Here is a 19,307-nt window from a genome sequence, read left to right as displayed (position 1 = left end):
CAGCAGCATGAGAGTGAGACATTGTGTGTATGGGGCACGCAGCTGTGTTTACAAGGCAAGGCTCCACACTCTTGAGGATGAATCTGCCTCGGCTCGCAACACAAGGCTGGATCATATGGACACAAAGCAACAGCACACCACCTTCAGCACCGCACGCCCTCTGCCACTTTGTCTTCCAATTAGCCACAGCGTTGCTGCTGAGGTGAGATAACAAAAGAAGCTTGTATCCCCTACAGACCTCACTAGAGGACCTTTATTAGCGTATTGATAACGCCGACATGTCAACACTGCCCCCACTTGCCTGGAAGGATGCCCACATGTTCTCCGTGAGGGGCTATCACCAAAGTGGGTACAAAAAGAAAACAGCAGGAAACATCATCAGGCAAGATGCTACATGCTGTAATTAGTGAGACACGATGGACAATAAATAGGAATTATGGGAATGCACAGTAAATTTAAAAAAAAAGATTATCCCATTAAACGACACAAAAAATGTCTGGAATGTACGAAAAGATTTAGCATAAGTCATCATGCAGTCAGTGGTGCAAACAGCATTTTGTTTCTCTGCCAACTGATATTTTTTCCTTCAACATTGCAACTGTTTACAAGTATTTAAATAACAAAATCAAATTAATTTATATGAATAAGTATTAGGGCCACATTGAAAAAAATGAACGTCGGGGTAGTAGTATTACTAATAAATTTCTCATGTTTTCAATACTACAAGTATCAACTCAAATTTCTAGAAGAAAAATCTTGATATTATATTGTGGGAAAAATGATTACATTTCATCAAATTTAAAAAAGAGGGAATAATAATATATAAAAATAGGAAGGATTAAGTCGTGTTATATATTTACAAGAGAGAAAAATCTATCAGTGTTTGAAAAGTTTTGAACTTATTCTTGTTTTAACCTTAACCTTACAACCTTTTTGTCAATGTAGCCCTAATACTATAAATATAAGATTTTCATCACTAGCAACAGTGTTCAAGTTAGCACCACATACATAAAATTACATTAAGTCCACTTGCAAAGAAAAAGAAACACAAAAAAAAAGCCACTGGATCAAAAAATAAAACAGTTTATGTGCATGTATGCTAATGTAAAAAAAGAAGATTGTCTTCTTTATCCCACAAATAATCAAAAAAGTGGTACAAATTTGGGGCTTCCGTGTTTACATTCTCTGTTTTGGTCATTTGAGTTTTAGGGTTAGTACATAGTTTAGAACACAAAAATAAACCTTCAATTGAAAACACTAGTGTAGACATTTCATTTCTTGATATTAACTGGGACAAAAAAAAACAGTCGACTGAGAAGCCTGAAGACACTTTGAGAATTTGAATTGAAAGTGTTGTATCCCTGCATGTATAGAATGTGTTTTTAAGTTAAGGTAAGCAACAACTGGAGACTTTGCTCAGTTCCACAGAGGGCTGCTTGTAAATGACTTTGAGTGCGGCTTTACGTTAAATAGAAATGGGGTCAGTTCAACTGCAGAGTGCAGGTCAGGCTCCCAGTGTGCGTGCTCATAAAACACAACATGCATCCGCTTCAAATGTCCCAGCTGTCACTAAAGTACTGGTCCTCTTCCTCCTCTTCTTCCTCCTCCAAAATCCCATTTTCCACAGGCTCGTCATCATCCCGCAATTCACCAACATGCGCGTCCTCCTTGACTTCCTCGCTGAGTAGGGTGAGCATGTTTTGCAAAGTGGTTTTAACTTCCTGAACTTGCCTCTCCAGCGACTGTGCGATGTCAGTTAAGGAAGACTGAGATGGAGTTCGAGACCTTCATTGATATCAGTGTTACAAACAGCAGGACAAAATGTGACACTTGTGGTTCTCGACGCTTAACAGTAATAGCGGTGACCCGATGAAGGCATCAATGTCCAATTTGGCTAAAGAACTGATTACTGGGACAGATCATCACGCCGTAGTCAATTTAACCCCATGCACTCAAAGAGTGAATTGCAGCAATTCGCTATTCATGATCTCATCAGCGGTGCTGGGTGGCGGGACCCCCGCAAAGCAGCTGCATTATTCATGACCCATCAATGAACGGGATGGAGGCCGTCCTCACAGGGGACTTGTTTAACCTGCTAGGAAATCCAAATCAAGCCTGCGAGGGTCCGGCTTAAGCGTTAAATCAAAGGGGCGGGCTCGTGGCAGATGGAACCCGATGGCTCGTTTTACACTTTCAATGGGCACAGATTGTCTCCATCCATAATTAAACGGGCATTAAAAAAGACCAGATTCCACAGAAGGTTGTTGAAGGTGTACTCCAACCATGGCTTCTTTTGACGTTTAGAAGTAATACATACAGGGTGTCTTGAAAAAAATACAAAAGCAATTGATAAGAAAGGTTTATAACTATCAGATAATTACTCATAACTCATTGAGCATTTTTCTAATCATGACACAACATTTTAGGGTCTCTACAGTACGTGGCATCTTGAGCTCAACTGGTTTCTAACAGACTAGCACAAAACACACTTTCTGAAATGCCACAAGCATTATTCCGCAATTGTAAATAGCGTGAAATTTTTACACATTCCAGTCTTGTGACATATTCCAGTTATAAGTTTTGAATAAATATTTCTCTGGAATTTTGTGGTTGTCTGTCCTCACAGAGGACACACAGGGGCAATTTTTTCAGATCTTCAGATTTCTTTGGCACCTGTTGCATTATCATTGGTTTCTGTTTCATTTCTACAATCGTGTCCAGTTTCCTCAGTGACCTCAAACGATCACTATGCATATTTCCAAGCAGCAAAAACACACAAAGTTCGTGAAGAAGCGAATCTATCTTTGACATCTTGCTAACAGAGCAAAACGTCGTACTGGCGCTGATAACATGAAGGCCAACTGAAAAATCTGATTGAACATGAACAGACTGCAGAAAAGAAACAGGGAAATTGGATCTTTGATTGAATGTACAGGTACCGTGCCATTTGTGGAAAGTAAAGACTTGAACTTGATCTTCAACCCCGTATTGGACTATCAACCGTTCTACAATGAATGAGGAAAAACACACTAATCTACATCCAATCAGCTTTCTAATTAGCACGGAAAATGAAGCATTGTGACCTGTAATCAGCTTCAACCCTTCCATGTGACTCATTACCGTGGATATTATAATGTTCTGCAAGCCAGATCCAGCAGGCAGGAACAGGTGCAGGGCGGATGGAAGTGTATGTGTTCAAAGTTGAAAGTATGAAAGCTTTGCAGGCGCGATAGTGACAGTCCTCTATTTGCCACTGCGCTGCCCCTGTCTGCCTACTTTAATCTCAGTGCCCGAGAATGGCAGCCCGCATTTGTGACCCTCCGATAACCTCACTTGGACTTTTACCGTGTTATTTTCTCGATCGCACATCCTGCCTGTCAAGAGAAATACGCCCGATTCCCGCTCAGCTTCAATTCCGTTGAATGTCAGATACGACAGCTTGAGCTATGTCTTCTCCGCCTAACATTAGAGAGCTAACATTTGGTGGCGTGCGAGTTGCCTCCAGGAAACAGCAGATCGCAAATATAAACTGGAGAGAAAGAGCAACATCTTAATACCTGTATACTTGGAGCGAAAGGATATCAGCGAGGGCCTGGTCCCGGTTCTCTATGGCCGTCTGTAAGTCGTCCTCCAAGGTCATTAGTCTGTCACTGATCAGCTCGCAGCGCTCGGAGAGGTCTGCTGCCTCGTCATCGCTGGACACGTCCTGCTGGGAGATTGGCAACAGCGGAGGAGGGAAAAATGTTTGAATGTTTGAATTAATTCAGCTTGGTCAAGTAGATTGTTATGAAACTTTCTCCATTTGGACTACACCCATGAGTCTCAGAGTATCATCAAACCAGTGTGCAATGTGTTGGTATCTGATAACCCTCCAGGCATCAGCTAGTCAATATTGACTTCTTGGATTGAATTTTGTCTGAGGAGAAGAAACAATGCCTGGCAATGGGTTTTTTTAGCGCGTGTATACGCAGACCCATCAGAACATTCTGACCATTTGCACAATTTTACACCATCCAATACAAGTGCTGCAGCAAAACATCTGCGTTTAAAAGGATACTAATGCTCAGTTTTGAAGATGCAGAGTAGAACTGTGTATCATAATACCAAGGAATATAAGAATAGCTAGAGTTTGGTTCAGTAATAAAAAGTGAAAATTAAAATGCTTTAGTTAGTAGATACGTAACCAGTATGGATTTGTGTTTTGTGGGAAATGTTTGAAATAATGAGCTCTAATGTGTGCTCTTAAGTGCTTTAAAGCGCATTTTGTTGAGATGTCTCGGATGTAGTATTTTGAATAAGCGGAGAAGTGTTGGATGGCAAAATATAGGGCTGCCAAAGTGTCTGTCAGGAGGCTGCCAAGGTCATCAAGTCCACACTAAACATCGGGGTTATGTACTACCGGTGACCTCCGCTGTGCTGTGAGGATGGAGCGCTGCATGATGGGAAAGTCAGTTTGATGTGGGAGCACAGTGCAGTAGGGCACTTAAGCATTGAGGGAACAGAGCCGGCCGTAATTAGAGCAGCCTCTTTTGAAGACATCGTGTCCTATTTTTTTTTTTTCCTTCTGTATCAGGCAAGGTGAACACATATACACAATTACACAGAAGAGTACACACAGACACTTAAACACACGCACACAAACAAATGCAAGAGAGTCACATCTGACTCATGGCTACAGGTTGAAAATATCAACTCCCTGCAGCTCAAAGATGTCACAGCAATGAGAGTAGAGTCAATTCTCTACATTGTGTATATCACTCCCTCTTAGATGATACAACACATGTTCAACAAACAACAAGTTAAAGCCAGAGGCACTACATCGTGACGGAGCGGCCGTCTCCAAACCAATTGAGATTAACGAACAAAAACAGCACAGGTAATGATTCGAGATAATGCCTTCAAGATAACATTCTCCATTGTGAGGCACTTTAAGTGTATGTCAGTCCTCACCACATATGAAACTAGGACTCATGTCCTCCATCAACAAAAGGAAAGCCCGCTGAGCTAAAGCGTCGCTGTGCTGTTTGTTTTCAGGCTGTAAAGGTTAGCAGCTTCTTTAGCAGATAAGAGAACCGTGTTTGTGTAGCTGATTGATTCTATTCTCCAGCCTCCAGTCGCTCTTGCTAAAAGTCAATACGACCTGAGGAGAGAAAGCCCAGTGTACACACTGTGACATTCTTGATAGGTTTGTTTGTAAGTTTTTACAAAGAAGATATTCAACCCTTCAACAGCCGTCATTGTGATCAACACGATACGCGCTTCTTGCTATTGACAAATGTGATTTCGGTGTCATTTGCATGTCAAATTGCATAAGTGAGACTTGCCAGCACCGGCACTGCATAGTGGCAGTTTGATGAACATTAGTTGTAATGTTCAGGGACCCCCAGTAAACAAAGCAGGCATAATCAAATTATGTCGAAATGCAATACTCGGATGCACGCCTTGTCATAGTTATCTCGGCAATCAAGACTCAAAGGCTGCATGTGACTGTTGTGCTCCCCCAGGGTGCTGCTCAGTCAGACATTGTAAAATGCATAAACACGGCACCGGCTTTACATTCATGGTAAGGGTAACTTAAAAGTACAAAACAATCTTAACCTCAAAAGTAAATCGAATAAATCACATTTCAAACAAGCAGTACCGTATTTTCCGCACTATAAGGCGCACCTAAAAACCTCCAATTTTCTCAGAGTGTGCCTTATAATCCGTTGCGCCTTATATATGGACCAATATTGAGCCACTATGGCAGGCGTGTCCAAATATATGGACTTATATATGGACAAAGTTTTAAAATGGGCCATTCATTGAAGGTGTGCCTTATAATCCGGTGCGCCTTATATATGGACAAAGTTTTAAAATGGGCCATTCATTGAAGGTGCGCCTTATAATCCGGTGCGCCTTATAGTGCGGAAAATACGGTACAAATTTGCTTGAATGCTGGTCCCGCGGGATAAAGTACACTTTTACTGCTTGTTCTACTCAAGATCACGTGTTTGCTGGTGCCAATCCAAACTGACTACGAAGGCAGAATTCACCCTGGACATGTCGCTATCCAAAAGCAGGAATCTAATAATACCATTGTAAACAACGATAAGTAGTTTGGGAAACACCACAATCCCATCAGAGCAAATGGTCACTACATATTTATTGCTAGCATCCTACCGCCATGCAGAATGAGGAGGGTGCTAAAAGAACCTTTAGAGGATAAAAGAACAATTAGAAAACATTAGAAGGAAATTGAGTAGTGCTGAAACACACACACGTAGCCACAAATCCATCTCCATTGCGGCGGCGGGGCAACAGCTTGGCAGCAGCTAAGTGGAAATCATTTACTTAAAGTCATTACGGAAAGGAGAAAGAGGTCAGAATGTGTTCTTGGCAGAAATTTCAGCACTGCCACAAAGCCGCAGCGACATCGTCAACGCCACCGGGATGAGTTGCCATCCAATTTTTGAAGTCGCAGTTTTCTCTTTAGGCATTCTTATTCGCTCCAGTGACATCATTCAAGTGTCAATCAAGAAGAAGTACAACAGTGTTATGTTTCTAATATGTCACCATTTAGGTCGAATCATATTAATAATTCAAGACAGGTGAATTCCAAGAAGTTATTCATCTACTGCATTACCTGAACTATAATGGCCAATCCCTGTGCAGCAGATGTAAATGGGAAAAGGTATGTGTGTATTTCAAGTATAAACATAAAAAAAAAAAAAAATCAAAGTTTGTAAATAAGTAATCTGTCAAAAATGTAGCTGAGTCATGTTTGATTCAAGGTCAACTAATGGATTTCTTGTGTCCCGGCACACCAACATAAATAAAAGTGACACTTTAATTACAGTGGGAACATTCAGGCACACAGTGATGCTATTAACATTACCAACCTGTGGGTTGTTATCCTCCATGCAGAACAAAAACTCCTCCAATTTCTGCAACAAAAGGGAAACGTTTGTTGAAGCCACACAGACGTAAATCATGAATTATTGAAAACGCAATTTATGTCGGTCGGCTACTCTACGTGAGCAGCAGGGCATAGTAATGACACTGGAATTATTCATTAGCAAATGTGATGAGAGAACAACGGACTAAATGGCTCATCTGGACAGCAGATTCCTTTGTTAGTATTCAAAGTGAGGTAATTATCTCATGCAGACCAACATATTGTTTGTGGCTTCAGGCTCTATGCTCATATGTAGACGAATAAGCATAGGTTCAATTATAAGTTTTAATTAAAAAAGTTGTAAAATAAATACAAGTCATTTAGTTTATGTTTTGGAATAAATGTGAGTGAAGTTCACCTGCAGTTAAATGAAACGTTCACATATACAAACAGCCATTACATTTGTGGTCATAGCTGTTTACAGTAGTAACACGAATTTATGGCATTCCATTTTAATGTTTTTTTTTTTTTTATAGAGTAAAAACTGTAATTTTGCTGTCATCCCGCCATCTGATTTTACTCATTACATTGTATCCCGCAGCAACATAATCTGTCACATACTGTTTTGTGGTACTAAAAAGAGTTGTCTAGCCTTGAAAACATGTCAACTGGATAAGAATTACTGTGACAGTTATTATTTTCTTCGGTCTAAAAAAGCCATAATAATCTATCAGGATAAAAAGGAAATGTTTGGGCTTCTGATCTAGTTCTTTGCGTTGTTTATGTTGTCAGTCAAACAGCAGAATTATTATATTAACATGTAGAAAACATATTTTGCCACATACATAAATATTGCTAAATACACACTTGTTTATAACTTGGGGTGGAGATGAAAGAATGAACTGCACACAGCTCATTTGGCTCTCTCACCTTTGACTTCTTGGAGAAATGTTAGGAGAGGCTAGGCTTTAGCAGGAAAACAAAAGCAGAGAGAAACAAAAGGAAAGCTGAAAGAAGATTCGTGCGGTTCATTTAATGCAGTTAGGCAGTGTTTAAGAGAGGTTAAGAGGGCACAGGTGCAAAATGTAGATTTAGGGTTGTGCAAAGCAGGATGGTTATCAGCTCTTATGGAGAGTAAGAAACTGTGAAGGTACATTTAGCAAAACTGACACACTTTTCATGCAGTCCAAGCATCTCATGCTGAGGCAGGCAGTTTGAAATTCAGAACATGAGCCTCTGGTAAAAAACCTGCAAATATTACATTTCTGAGAGGCAATGTAGCAAATATAGCTGCACAAAAAAAAAAAACATGTCTGGCAAGTTCTGTTTTTTTATTATTATTTCGATGGCTGCTGGCTATGTTGACTTTGTTCTTATCTCAGACGAGACTGTCGACATTGTGGGTGGAGGCAAGTGTGAGGAGAGGAGCGAACAATTCGGGATCTACCCTGGAGCAATGGCTTCAAATCACTGGTGAAACCGTTCCCGTACACATGCATGCACACGCCCACAAGAATTCTTACTCACAGAACTAAATGGTAGAATTTGTAGAATGAAGGGTAATATGTGTAGATGCCTCTCAAATGTCTTTATTTCATAATTGAAAATAGGAAAACAGTAATGAGAGTGCGACTCATCTTATTGTTACTGTACAAAATTAGCACATTTGCCAAACTAATAATGGTAATGTGAAATCTTTGGCTTGTGTAAGGAACATGCTTAAAATAAAACGTCACAAAGGGCCATTTTTTGAGACGTACATCTCACTTTACATGCGTTTACATGTAGAGGTTGTGTTACCTTGGTGAACTCCGAGTTCTGTAAATTGGCCTCGGGACACCAGCGGCCGCCTAAAGCTGTCAACATGGCGCTGTCTTCTTCCTCTTTGGCGCACACTTGACTTGTAGCACAGTCAGTTGTGGCGAGATGGTCGTCCACGTCCGCTCCGCAACAGACGGACGTCCGTAGCTGCAAGCCTCGTAAGAACAGGTGACATGCCTCCAGGTCGGCCTCCCAAATCCGCTCCAAGCCGGAACAGCTACAGCTAACATCCAATATAAATATAAACAAGACTGCGTATGTCAATGCGAGACAATATTTTCATTCAGCAATTTTATGCAAGCATAATAACAAAAATAGAAGTCACGCGTGATTCTTGCTCATGCAACAAATGACAAAACAATTATGTAACTGACTATAATTTAAAGGGTGATCAAAAAAGAATATTTAAAGACTAACAAAGTGATTAATCTCCAGAGGAGAGTGATTTCTTGCTCCGAGAATGATTTGCATAAAATTGTCAAAGCTACATTTCTTTAAAAGAAAAAGCATCCACAAATTATTCACCTCAAATCTCTGATCTGTTTACGAGCTATTTTTTTTACTGACCTTTGTCTTTTCCTAACCTTTAGGTAACGCATCATTTCCGAAGATGTGTGGCCGCAGGTGACATTTGGGCAACCAAATGTATTGACCTTGTTTCTCTATTTTTTTTTCCCTCCATCCAAACAGAATTGGAAAATGTCACACTCAAGGAAAAACATAAATTGCTTAAGCCATAAAAAAAAAGAAAAAATACAGACGTCATGTGCAGGAAAACAAATGAAGAGTTACAAGATGTGTTGGAAAGCGCAACTGTGATCCCATTTCAATGAACCCATTTCTAGTTGCTGCCCTATCACAAAATTTCAAAAGCAAATTGATTTAAAAAGTAATAATAAAATAATAAAAAATAATAATAAATATAAAGTCATTATTATATACTATAAATTATTATACAGAGGTGAATTCTCAAGCAAAATGTATGCAGACAGTGTGAAATCTGCCTCCCTATTTCATGCTCTTCGGCAGTAATGAAGCTCCTGAAAATTGAATTCCACTTTTTATTCCAGCTCATCTCCTACCTGCAAAAGGCTGCCAGCTCTGTGCCCTGCCAGTGGCCTGCCCATCAGCCGTCGTCTAACCTTCATTTTGGCACACAGGTGATAGAAAAACTGCTCATCCCAGCAGTCCTGCACTTGGTGATTTAGCACTCAATGCTGTTTCTTCTCAACTGTGTTGAAGTGGGCTGCACCCGCTGAGCCATGCTATTGTTACATTGCTTCTTTTGAAGAGGTGAGAACACACAAACAATTGAGAAATTAATTGGAAAATCTTCTCAAAATGTCAAAGTTGGCCACATCTATCACAAAATGCCCTCTCACTGTGACTGCTGCTTCTAAGGCTTTTTTGCTAAATTGTCAAACAATACAACAGCTCCGAAGCAGCGCTGTGATGGTGGCATCCTGGAGCTCATCTGTCTCAGCTTCTTAGCCACGGGTTAATTGGTGGCAGCCACTCAGCCTGCTGTCTGACAGTGACAGGGTGTGGGCGTGCTGCTTCTTTGTCCTTGGGTCCTCCACCCTGCAACTACTAACTGGCAGGACTGATGTTGCAAGTTAGGGAGAGCCAAAGCTTGTAAGGACTACATTTATTGTTGCTTCTTTTTCTGCACAGGGATGTCTCCATGTGATCTGCGAATGTCCCACAATTAAAAGCGCTACTTTGATTGGCAGCAAATGGCATCATTGTGTTCACACCCACAACGGCGCAAGCTGCCCTTTTTTTAAATGAGCCCACTTGTGCACATCTGTAAAATGACCAATAGCTGGTCAGATTTATGACATGCCTCGCACCACACTTTGCACTAGTAACGGAAATAGAGCCCTCAGTGTCAAGTGGGCTCAACCATGGCACAGCTATAGTGATGCATCGTGTGAGTGCATCTCAAAGGCGAATACAGAGAATCTGCAGAAGGCACTCTTTTATTTTCTTTGCTGTAATCAAAACCTTGTCGTTTCCTTAAATATCCAATATTTCTGATGTTAGGTGAGCAAAGGAACAACTGGAAAATCATTCCTTTTGGCTCAACTTGTGCATCACAAGGTTTTTGGGTTAATATATATTGAGTCAACCTTGGGGCAATAACCGCTTTTTCAAACACATGCCTTCAATTTGGAAATGCTCATTTGCAATACCCACAGGCTTGGCTATAAACCAACCCATTAGAAGCTAACGGAACCAACCACATCATTATAAGATGAAAGAAATTAGGATATCATTTTACAAAAGTGGTGGCAGCACTGGCAGAGTTTATACAGCAGTGATAAATATGAAAAAACTGTTCCTCAATGGGGTTTCTTTTACAAAATCCAAAAAGTGAATTGAAAAATATGTTAATAGTAAGGAATGAGAGACTTAATTGTGTCAACATCTCACATAGCACACTAAGCAGAGGTGCTGTTAACATGGTAAGAACCAAGGCAGTGACTATTGATGGATGATGCATGGCGCGGCGAATGCTTTGTGAGGTGGGTGGTTTGGTTTCTGCGAGGTTTGTAAAGCAGCCATCCGAGCAACCATGATGCTCTGTTTGCACAATTCACACGGACAGACGCTGCTTGGAGGCTCCCAGAGCACCTTGAGCTCAAGAGCATGTTTTTTTTGTTTTGCATTACAATTATAGGAGAGAAATGATAAATGGCACTCCAATCTTGCTTGAATGAAAGCAAAGTATTTTGTTTAGGTTGAAAAATATAGACTCACATTAAATGACTAAGCTGCTCGTCTCAACACGGTGTTTCTGTCCAAATGACACGTTTACAGCATCAATGCAGCTTTGACATTGGGTTCTAGTCTTTAGCGAGGAAGAGATAATTGCTTTTCTTTTTTTCTTTCAAAAGCATCCGTCACCACGGAGACCAGACGTCTCACCAGCGCATGTACATTTCTCCCTCCCCCAACCTTCCTCTCTATCCTCACCTCCTGTCACCGCAGCACTCCATCACCACTGATATACATTGAAGCTGAATGATAACATTTACAGTGGATGATGGATGCTTGTGCACGTTCATGCAGGTTATTGTACAGCACGTTTCAGCGAAATATGTCTTATTGTGCCAGCACAACAAATCCACCAGGTGTTATCTGGAGCTGCATTGTTACATTTTTAGCTTTGTCTGCCTCAAAATGCACTGATTCAAATAGAATATAAACAGTAGGGAATAAAAATTACATTTCATCCAACCAGCCATCATCAACATCCATTTTCTATAGTGGGTGAAAGCAAACTGAACTGGTCATTAGTCAATCACAGAGGAAGCTAACATACAACAGGGAACGATGATGTAGTTTACAATTTTTTTTTTTTACATTTATCACACTTGACGATGACATGTTTGAGACTACAAGCACTGGAAAGGAAAGATTTTCCAAAATACACCTATGGCCTATGATCTCTAATATCACTATCTGCATCTCTGAAGTCGACACAGTGAATTATTAATCCAATGGAGTGAATTTGAGAACTCATGCATTCGCATCTGGTGAGCTCTGGCTGATCGAAGCAACATGTCCGACTCCTTCCTGCAGGGGTGTCAAACTCATTTTTTTCGCGGGCCACATTGTAGTCATAGCTTCTTTCGGAGGGCCATTATGACTGTCAACCCAAATAAATGTATGAGCACCTCATATTATATACAGTAAAAGCTACAAAACAAACTGACAAATAACTCCTTTTCAAGACGAGTAAAAACTGGTCAAATATTTAAAAAAAAAGATATTATGAAAAGTGAAGACAATTTGCAATTCTAGTAATGACACACAAATTTGATGCACAATTTGTCTTCGCGGGCCACATAAAATCATGTGGCGGGCCGTATCTGGCCCACGGGCCTTGAGTTTGACACCTGTGCTTTCCTGTTTCCTCCCAGATTGCAAAATTATGCAGCCTAAGGTTAACAGAATGTCCTTAAGTGTGAATGTGAATGATTATCTGTGAGTGACTAGCAATCAGTCCAAAATGCACCCTGCCTCTCATCCAAAACTCTGTTGAGCACCAGCTCACTCATTACCCGAATGGAACAAGCACTTCCAAAAATTGGATATTGATTTTTTTTTTTTTTTTTCGCACAAAATATATTACAGAAAGGAGAGAAAAGTTGCAAGTACTGCTGTAAGTACATAAAGGTAAAGGAAATCTGTAGAAGAGGGAGTAGAAGCTGTCAAATAAGTCATTTGGGAGACAGAGAAAAGTGAGAAAGGCTCAAGGGGCAAAAAAAAAAAACATGATGAAAGGTGTAAAAGGAGCATGAGGTGTTGGATGAGTCAAGTGAGGACAATGGCGGTAAGTCCTAAGGGCTTGTTGTTCTGTTTAGGCCTTCATTTTTTCCAATTGGTGTATTAAAGGGGCTATTGTGTACTGTATTTTCTAACATAATAAAAACATTGACAAACAACTTACCTGTGCAACCTGTCTTCTAATAGCTCAATGTACTTGACGGCATTGTCCTTCAGCTGGCTTTCTACGTGGAGAGAACACAGGAAGAAAAATAGCACATTAAAGTCAATTGACGTAATTTGCTGCAAAACAATGACAGGGTATTTTGATAACAAAACCTTTGTCCTGAAGTCCATTCTGGATCACCACAGTTGGTGAGGCTATTGTTTGAGAGTGAAAAACAAAATTGGCTGTCTCTCTTTGTCTCAAGACGAACACATACAGTACTTGAGAAAAGAAGGACACAAACTTGAGGTGACTACAGAGAACAATAACCTTTTCTCAGTCTACATGTCCAGTCTTTTCGCAGGGCTTTAAACTGGACGGCGTGTTGCTTTCTGTAGCCCCCTGCCGGCTTTGAGCTGTGCCTGAAGACGCAGACACGGGTTGGCTGAGCGTTAGTTAAGGAGTTAGGATAAAGGCGGAGGCAAACCGAGCGTCGTTAATGAGCTCATGTATGAAACATGAAAATGTGCCCCCCTGCGGCAGCGCATCTTGAAACGCAATGGGAGGCATTTATATATCAAATTGTTCCCTCATTCAAGTTTATGTATATGTTTTTGGGAGAGTAGGAGGATCCCACACAATCAGGAGAAAATGCAAACTCCACACAGGAGGGCCTGAGCAGAATTCAAATCCAGGACCTCTTGAGTTCATATGCTACCCACTAACACACTGTGCTGCCCCAATTTAGGCACGTGGTGGAAATTCCCCATGTACTAATTCTACTATCAGAGTGAGCTGAAGGTCATGTAGCAGTGCTTCTATTTAGATCTCACACCGAAAGGCGACAAGAAACCTAATTGGTGTTCCGAAGGATACTGTAGTTTGACATGCAATTTGTATTATTGTCTCCAAGGTGGTTATTAGACTGTGTCAGCTCCGGGATGAGACAGGCAGACACAGCAAGGAGAAAGGCTGAGTAACACACACATACAAACACACGTACACACTTCTGTGCAAACACAAAGTAGATAGTCTGGCTATTCCCGGATGCTGCATGTGCATGGAGAGGGAAAGATCTCGCGTGAGATCCTCATCTCATATGGTGTATGTGGACAAGGCAGCTCACGTCCGACCTCTTTAATTGCTGCGTGATATATCCTGCCTGAATGTCTCCCACGTCAACTTTCATCCATGCATTCATTCATTTATTAAGTAGCATGCAAATAGATAGCCACTGAATTATACATGGCGCAGGCTTTAAGCCAGACTTTGGATCGATGATGGAATGTACAAATGAGAGATGACAAAGTAGGCGATGGCTTGAACAAGAGCAAGAGCCAGATTTACATGTAATATATTGCAAGGAAAAGAACAAGACACAAGAAATGAAGATAGGTGATGCAGACATAAGTGTATTGACTTCATATGTCCTCATTCGCGAATCCTGTTATATGCTGAGAGGAGTCAGCGCGCCATCTTGTCGCCATGCCAACCGCCAGCAAAACTAATGAACCTTTGTGGGCATTACAGATGAAAGAAAACGAACAGAATAGGGGAAGCAGGCATCAAGCGGCAAAACCTACCCCTGTGCGAAATGAACCCAAGCAATGGGTGATATTACCACTTCCTGTAAGTCTGCAGGAGGCCATGTCATTTGGCAGACCATGCGAATTAAATCAGTACTAAAAAGCCATCCAAGATGAGAGGAGCTACTGTTGTAGTCCGTGATATATGAGGCCAAGCTCAGCCTCCCATTGTGACAGTGATCTCAGCAGGTGCTCATTCCAGATCCCCAAGACTGGCTCCAAAAAGCCATCCAATCACAATAAATACACAACTAGTCATGACGCATTCCTTAATGTTCCAAATGATACTTTTGCTTTGATAGGGTTTAATATAATTTCTTTTTCTTGGCGTGGCTCACTAAGAAATAATTACCCAACATTTAAAGTTGATGAAGAAGGAGATTATAATGCATCGTATTTATAGAGACAAAGCAAATAGAGCAGATTTATCACACGACGACACACAAAGTTAACAATGGGATTATATGAGCATTGGAAGAGCCATGTAATTGAAAATGAATAATACAGTAATTTCCTGACTGCCTCGTAACAATACCTAACATCTGTGGGGGCTTCCGTGTTGTCTAACAAATTAGAGTGCTAATGCAGCGCCAATGATATGCATGTTATAAAAGCCTGTGCATAATAAGACAGAAGAGCAATTGTGTGTCTTTGTAACCGAGCATTGGCTGTGATAAATGTGTTCAAGCTCAGCTCCAGTTGCTTGAGAGCACAGCGCTGCAGGTAATATGAACACGCTCTGCATTATGCACACACTCACAATGCACAGTGTGGATTTATCTGAATGAAGCAGTAGCACTGGCAGTGAAGGTTGCTATAGCGCACACTCAATAACCCATGATATTGTCCAGCTTTGGGAGCACAAAGCATAGACAACAGCTGGCACAGAGAACACATTGTGGAACCATGCATGAATGTGCACAAAGAACTCAAAAGGAGTCAGTTGGCAGGTCGGTGTATGGACACGTGCAGGATTGGAGGCAGTTTGTATTATAAATGCTGCATGGCACATTTTGCAACTACTCCATCAAGGATGATTTTTATTGAGCAAAAAGTCTCAGGTGAAGAGTCTGGCTGTCATTCTTGACAGCGGCAACATTTTAAATTCACATAAATAACATCATACAGTCCACATGCTTCCTTCCCCGCAATATAAATTGGCTTCACCCATTATTCACAAGAATCACAACCCACTTTCCGGATCGATTACTGCAATTTTATTTTTGTTGGTTTCTACAAACTGTGAACTGGTCCAGAATTCAGCAGCTCAAGTCAGTACAAGAAGCATATCATTTCAGGAGCTACCGGTTCAATTTGGAATACACTTCAACATGGCCACTTTCAAAGCCATCCATAACGTCTTCACACAATACCTGTTGTATACCACACCACCACGTCTCACACACTTTGATCTCACACACACAAACAAAATCTCCACCTCATTGTCCAAGCTTGCCCACTTCATCACAACCCTCTTCGGGAACTCATTTGACCGTTGCAACACGGACTCCAATTTTCCTTTGCAATTACTCCTTCAAGTGTTTTTCTTTTTTTTTGAACAAGAACATTGATGTTCTTGTGTTTTCAATTTGTTTGGACCCTAACATTACAGTTTGATAGTGTGGGTGTCCTTATGTGCTCTGAAAGGGGCCTTTAAATAAAGGGAACTGTTTATTTCTCGAATCCCGGCTGTCTGGCAGATTATTAAATGATCGTTTTTAATGGGTGTTGACAGTGATGCACTCCTAATACCTAGAACGAAAAGATTGTTGTCTGTGAGCAAAGTTGGCTGCTTTTTTTTCCTGTGTTGTTGCTCCTTGTGTATTACAATAGCAGCACTTTTAAGGTTTCTAATTACCATAACATCGATGTTAATTTTTCATTAGCCCATTTCTTAATTAAAATTTTTCATCGAAAAGGTGCAAGGAGGTCATTTCTCAACGAATACTGCATTGATGAATCTTAATGATGAAATCCAAGCATAAGCAAGAAATAAGTATCAGGATTATAAAATGGTGCTGATTAAAATTAGAATTGTTCAGAGCTGATGAAGGACTACTCAGTGCTATTGTTGTTGAAGAGAAGTAACTGATTTCGCTAGACTCAGTGTGAGTTAATCTTACACGTCGTTTTAACTGACAGAATAAAGAACATGTTGCACCAAAATGACTAATGCCCTGAGTTCATGATTAGAGGGAAAAGAAAAATCCCCTTAGCCTGGGGGTATGGGTGTGTTCACACCTCTGTTGATGAACTGACAAAAGAACAATGGACCAAAGACAACGTGAACACATGCAATAAAATTCTATATAACTCAAGCTTGCTCTAAAAATGTTCGAAACTCATGCTCACAGTGCTTTGCAACAACATTCACGAAGGGAAAATTCAATATACAAGCCAGAAGGACATAATTCTACTATCAGCTGTCCATGAGTATAATTAACTTGCTCACTATGCAGTGTCATTTAAAGAGAAGACATTGATTGACACTGTGGATTTATTTCAACAGTGATTCCCATGGGTACTTTCAAGCTAACATGTTATTATGCACAATGGAAAGTCCCATCCCAATCACAGGAAGAAGGAATAATGCCAAAAAGAACTTCAGAAACAAAAAGCAGGAAACACTCTCCCGGGTCCACTTAACCACTTTAGCACTCTCAATCATACCGAGCCTTTTTGGGAGAAGTGCTGTCATACCTTCCACCAAGTTCTCAATAGAAGCACCTTAAAAGTGGCAGGGTAATGAATAAATCATATACGTACGTATGCCCTGGGCATTACTATCAGCACTCCATTAAGAGGAAAATTGCATTTGTGTAATAACTCTGAGAGGCAGTATTTGGATGTGCACTTCCATTGCTAGATACAAAAAAAATGACTGGCCAGAGTCCAAAAATAAAATCTACATCAAAGTAGGATGAAGGTGACTTGGATTGATGTGTTAAGAATGAATAGCTGGTTAAGACTGAGCAGACGAAAGAGAATTTATTATGTGTGACAATATTAAACAATGGAAGCATATTGCTTATGTCTACATCAAAATAAACTCAAATTGACGTCAGTCTTACGGCGAAGAACACCTCATGAATACTGAAATTTGTATTAAATAAGCATTGCCAGAGATAAGCAGAAGTCACAGTCAGCGCTTTCACATCTCATTGTCTCCACTCCTGGGGGTCATTTACCCTTCTTGTCCGGTCTTTCAATTATTTATTTGCAAATTTAGCATCACTCGAAATCCCTCTTGGGGACAAAATTACATTCTCTGATGGGAGTGAAACCTCTGGATATAATGGATTTCATATTCATCAACACTCAAAGCCAATGGCAATTAAGGACATGATGGCTCCAAAATCCAAAAGCCCCACCCTGAGTCTCAGCCACTCAAAATATAAAATCAATCCATAAGTACTTTTATCTTGAGCATGTTGTGTTTTAAGGCACGATGGTGCTTCTCAAAGTACATCCATTTTTATTCTGATGAGATGTTTCTAGTGTTGTAGGACTGCAATACAAACAGGAGATGGACTTGAGGCGGACAAAAGCCACAAAGCTCGTCCATTGACTTAGCAATTCATTTTTTTCCCTTCACTTGATGGGTGCTTTCGATTGACTTTAAAATGTAATAGAAATGATAATAATACCGTTAATCCATCACCCATGTCTGCCTGTGCACCAATCAAATTTTCCAAACATAGTAATGCCCTGACATGCCCAACCCTCCATTATTATGCCCTAAACCCTAAGGGGTGTCAAACTCATTTTTTTCGCGGGCCGCATTGTAGTCATAACTTCTTTCGGAGGGCTATTATGACTGTCAACCCAAATAAATGTATGAGCAACTCATATTATATGCTGTAAAAGTTACAAAACAAACTGACAAATAACTCATTTTCAAATCTAATATTAAAAAAAAAGATATTATTAAAAGTGAAGACAATTTGCAATTCTACTAGTAATGACACACAAATTTGATGCACAATTTGTCTTCGCGGGCCACATAAAATGATGTGGCGGGCTGTATCTGGCCCCCGGGCCTTGAGTTTGACACCTGTGCCCTAAACAGAGGATTGATACCTGAAGGTGAAGAAATCATTTCTGTCTTTCCTCAAAACATTTGTCACGACACCCATTTTTGGGATGTTTCTAGTTATTTAGGAGTGTACTCATCGAAGTAAATATCTCAAGGGCCACCTTGACTTTCAAGTCAAAAAATCATTTCCAACCCTTTCCAGCCAAGGACAAAATACGCTGTTTATATACTATCAGGTTCCAGCACGCGTGTGCCAGATCCGTATTACCAAGTTGGCTGACAGTTTAATGAGCCCCTAGCTTGGTGTCAGCAACACATTGAGAAATTGCTGCTGCTGCTGCTGCTGCTGCCATATTGTGTGTGCCCACTTGAGCATTTGAGCAAGGCGAAAAACCAATCATTAGCTCGCCATCTCGTCCCACATAGTGACGTGTTATCCACCTGATTCCCATTCCTTTGTCTAGCCTGAGCATCCTACTTGTCTTCTTTGTGTGGCCCTCAGCGCTTCCATGTGCACACTGAGTCACAACATGTATTTAAGATACA

At 40.6% G+C, this 19,307-nt stretch overlaps 1 protein-coding gene across 5 annotated transcripts in view; it reads right to left on the bottom strand.

The window, feature by feature from the left end:
- Window positions 1–226: 226 nt before the first annotated feature.
- disc1 (DISC1 scaffold protein) overlaps window positions 227–19,307 on the bottom strand; it is a 33,530-nt gene continuing 14,449 nt past the window's right edge. For 3 of the 5 annotated variants that reach the window (XM_037271364.1, XM_037271368.1, XM_037271365.1), the window contains 5 exons: window positions 13,158–13,218; window positions 8,678–8,921; window positions 6,882–6,926; window positions 3,583–3,709; window positions 227–1,744 (listed from right to left, as the gene is read on the bottom strand). In XM_037271364.1, coding sequence (XP_037127259.1) covers window positions 1,551–1,744; window positions 3,583–3,709; window positions 6,882–6,926; window positions 8,678–8,921; window positions 13,158–13,218 — 671 coding nt within the window. In that variant the 3' untranslated portion in view covers window positions 227–1,550. The remainder of the gene's footprint in view (window positions 1,745–3,582; window positions 3,710–6,881; window positions 6,927–8,677; window positions 8,922–13,157; window positions 13,219–19,307) is intronic. The other 2 variants (XM_037271367.1, XM_037271369.1) reach the window with 1 other exon arrangement.

Source organism: Syngnathus acus, chromosome 15 (genome assembly GCF_901709675.1).
Source record: "Syngnathus acus chromosome 15, fSynAcu1.2, whole genome shotgun sequence".
In the NCBI taxonomy this organism is placed as follows: domain Eukaryota; kingdom Metazoa; phylum Chordata; class Actinopteri; order Syngnathiformes; family Syngnathidae; genus Syngnathus; species Syngnathus acus.
The sequence above is the reverse complement of the archived record's forward strand: the minus strand, read 5'-3'. Positions and strand labels throughout refer to the sequence as shown.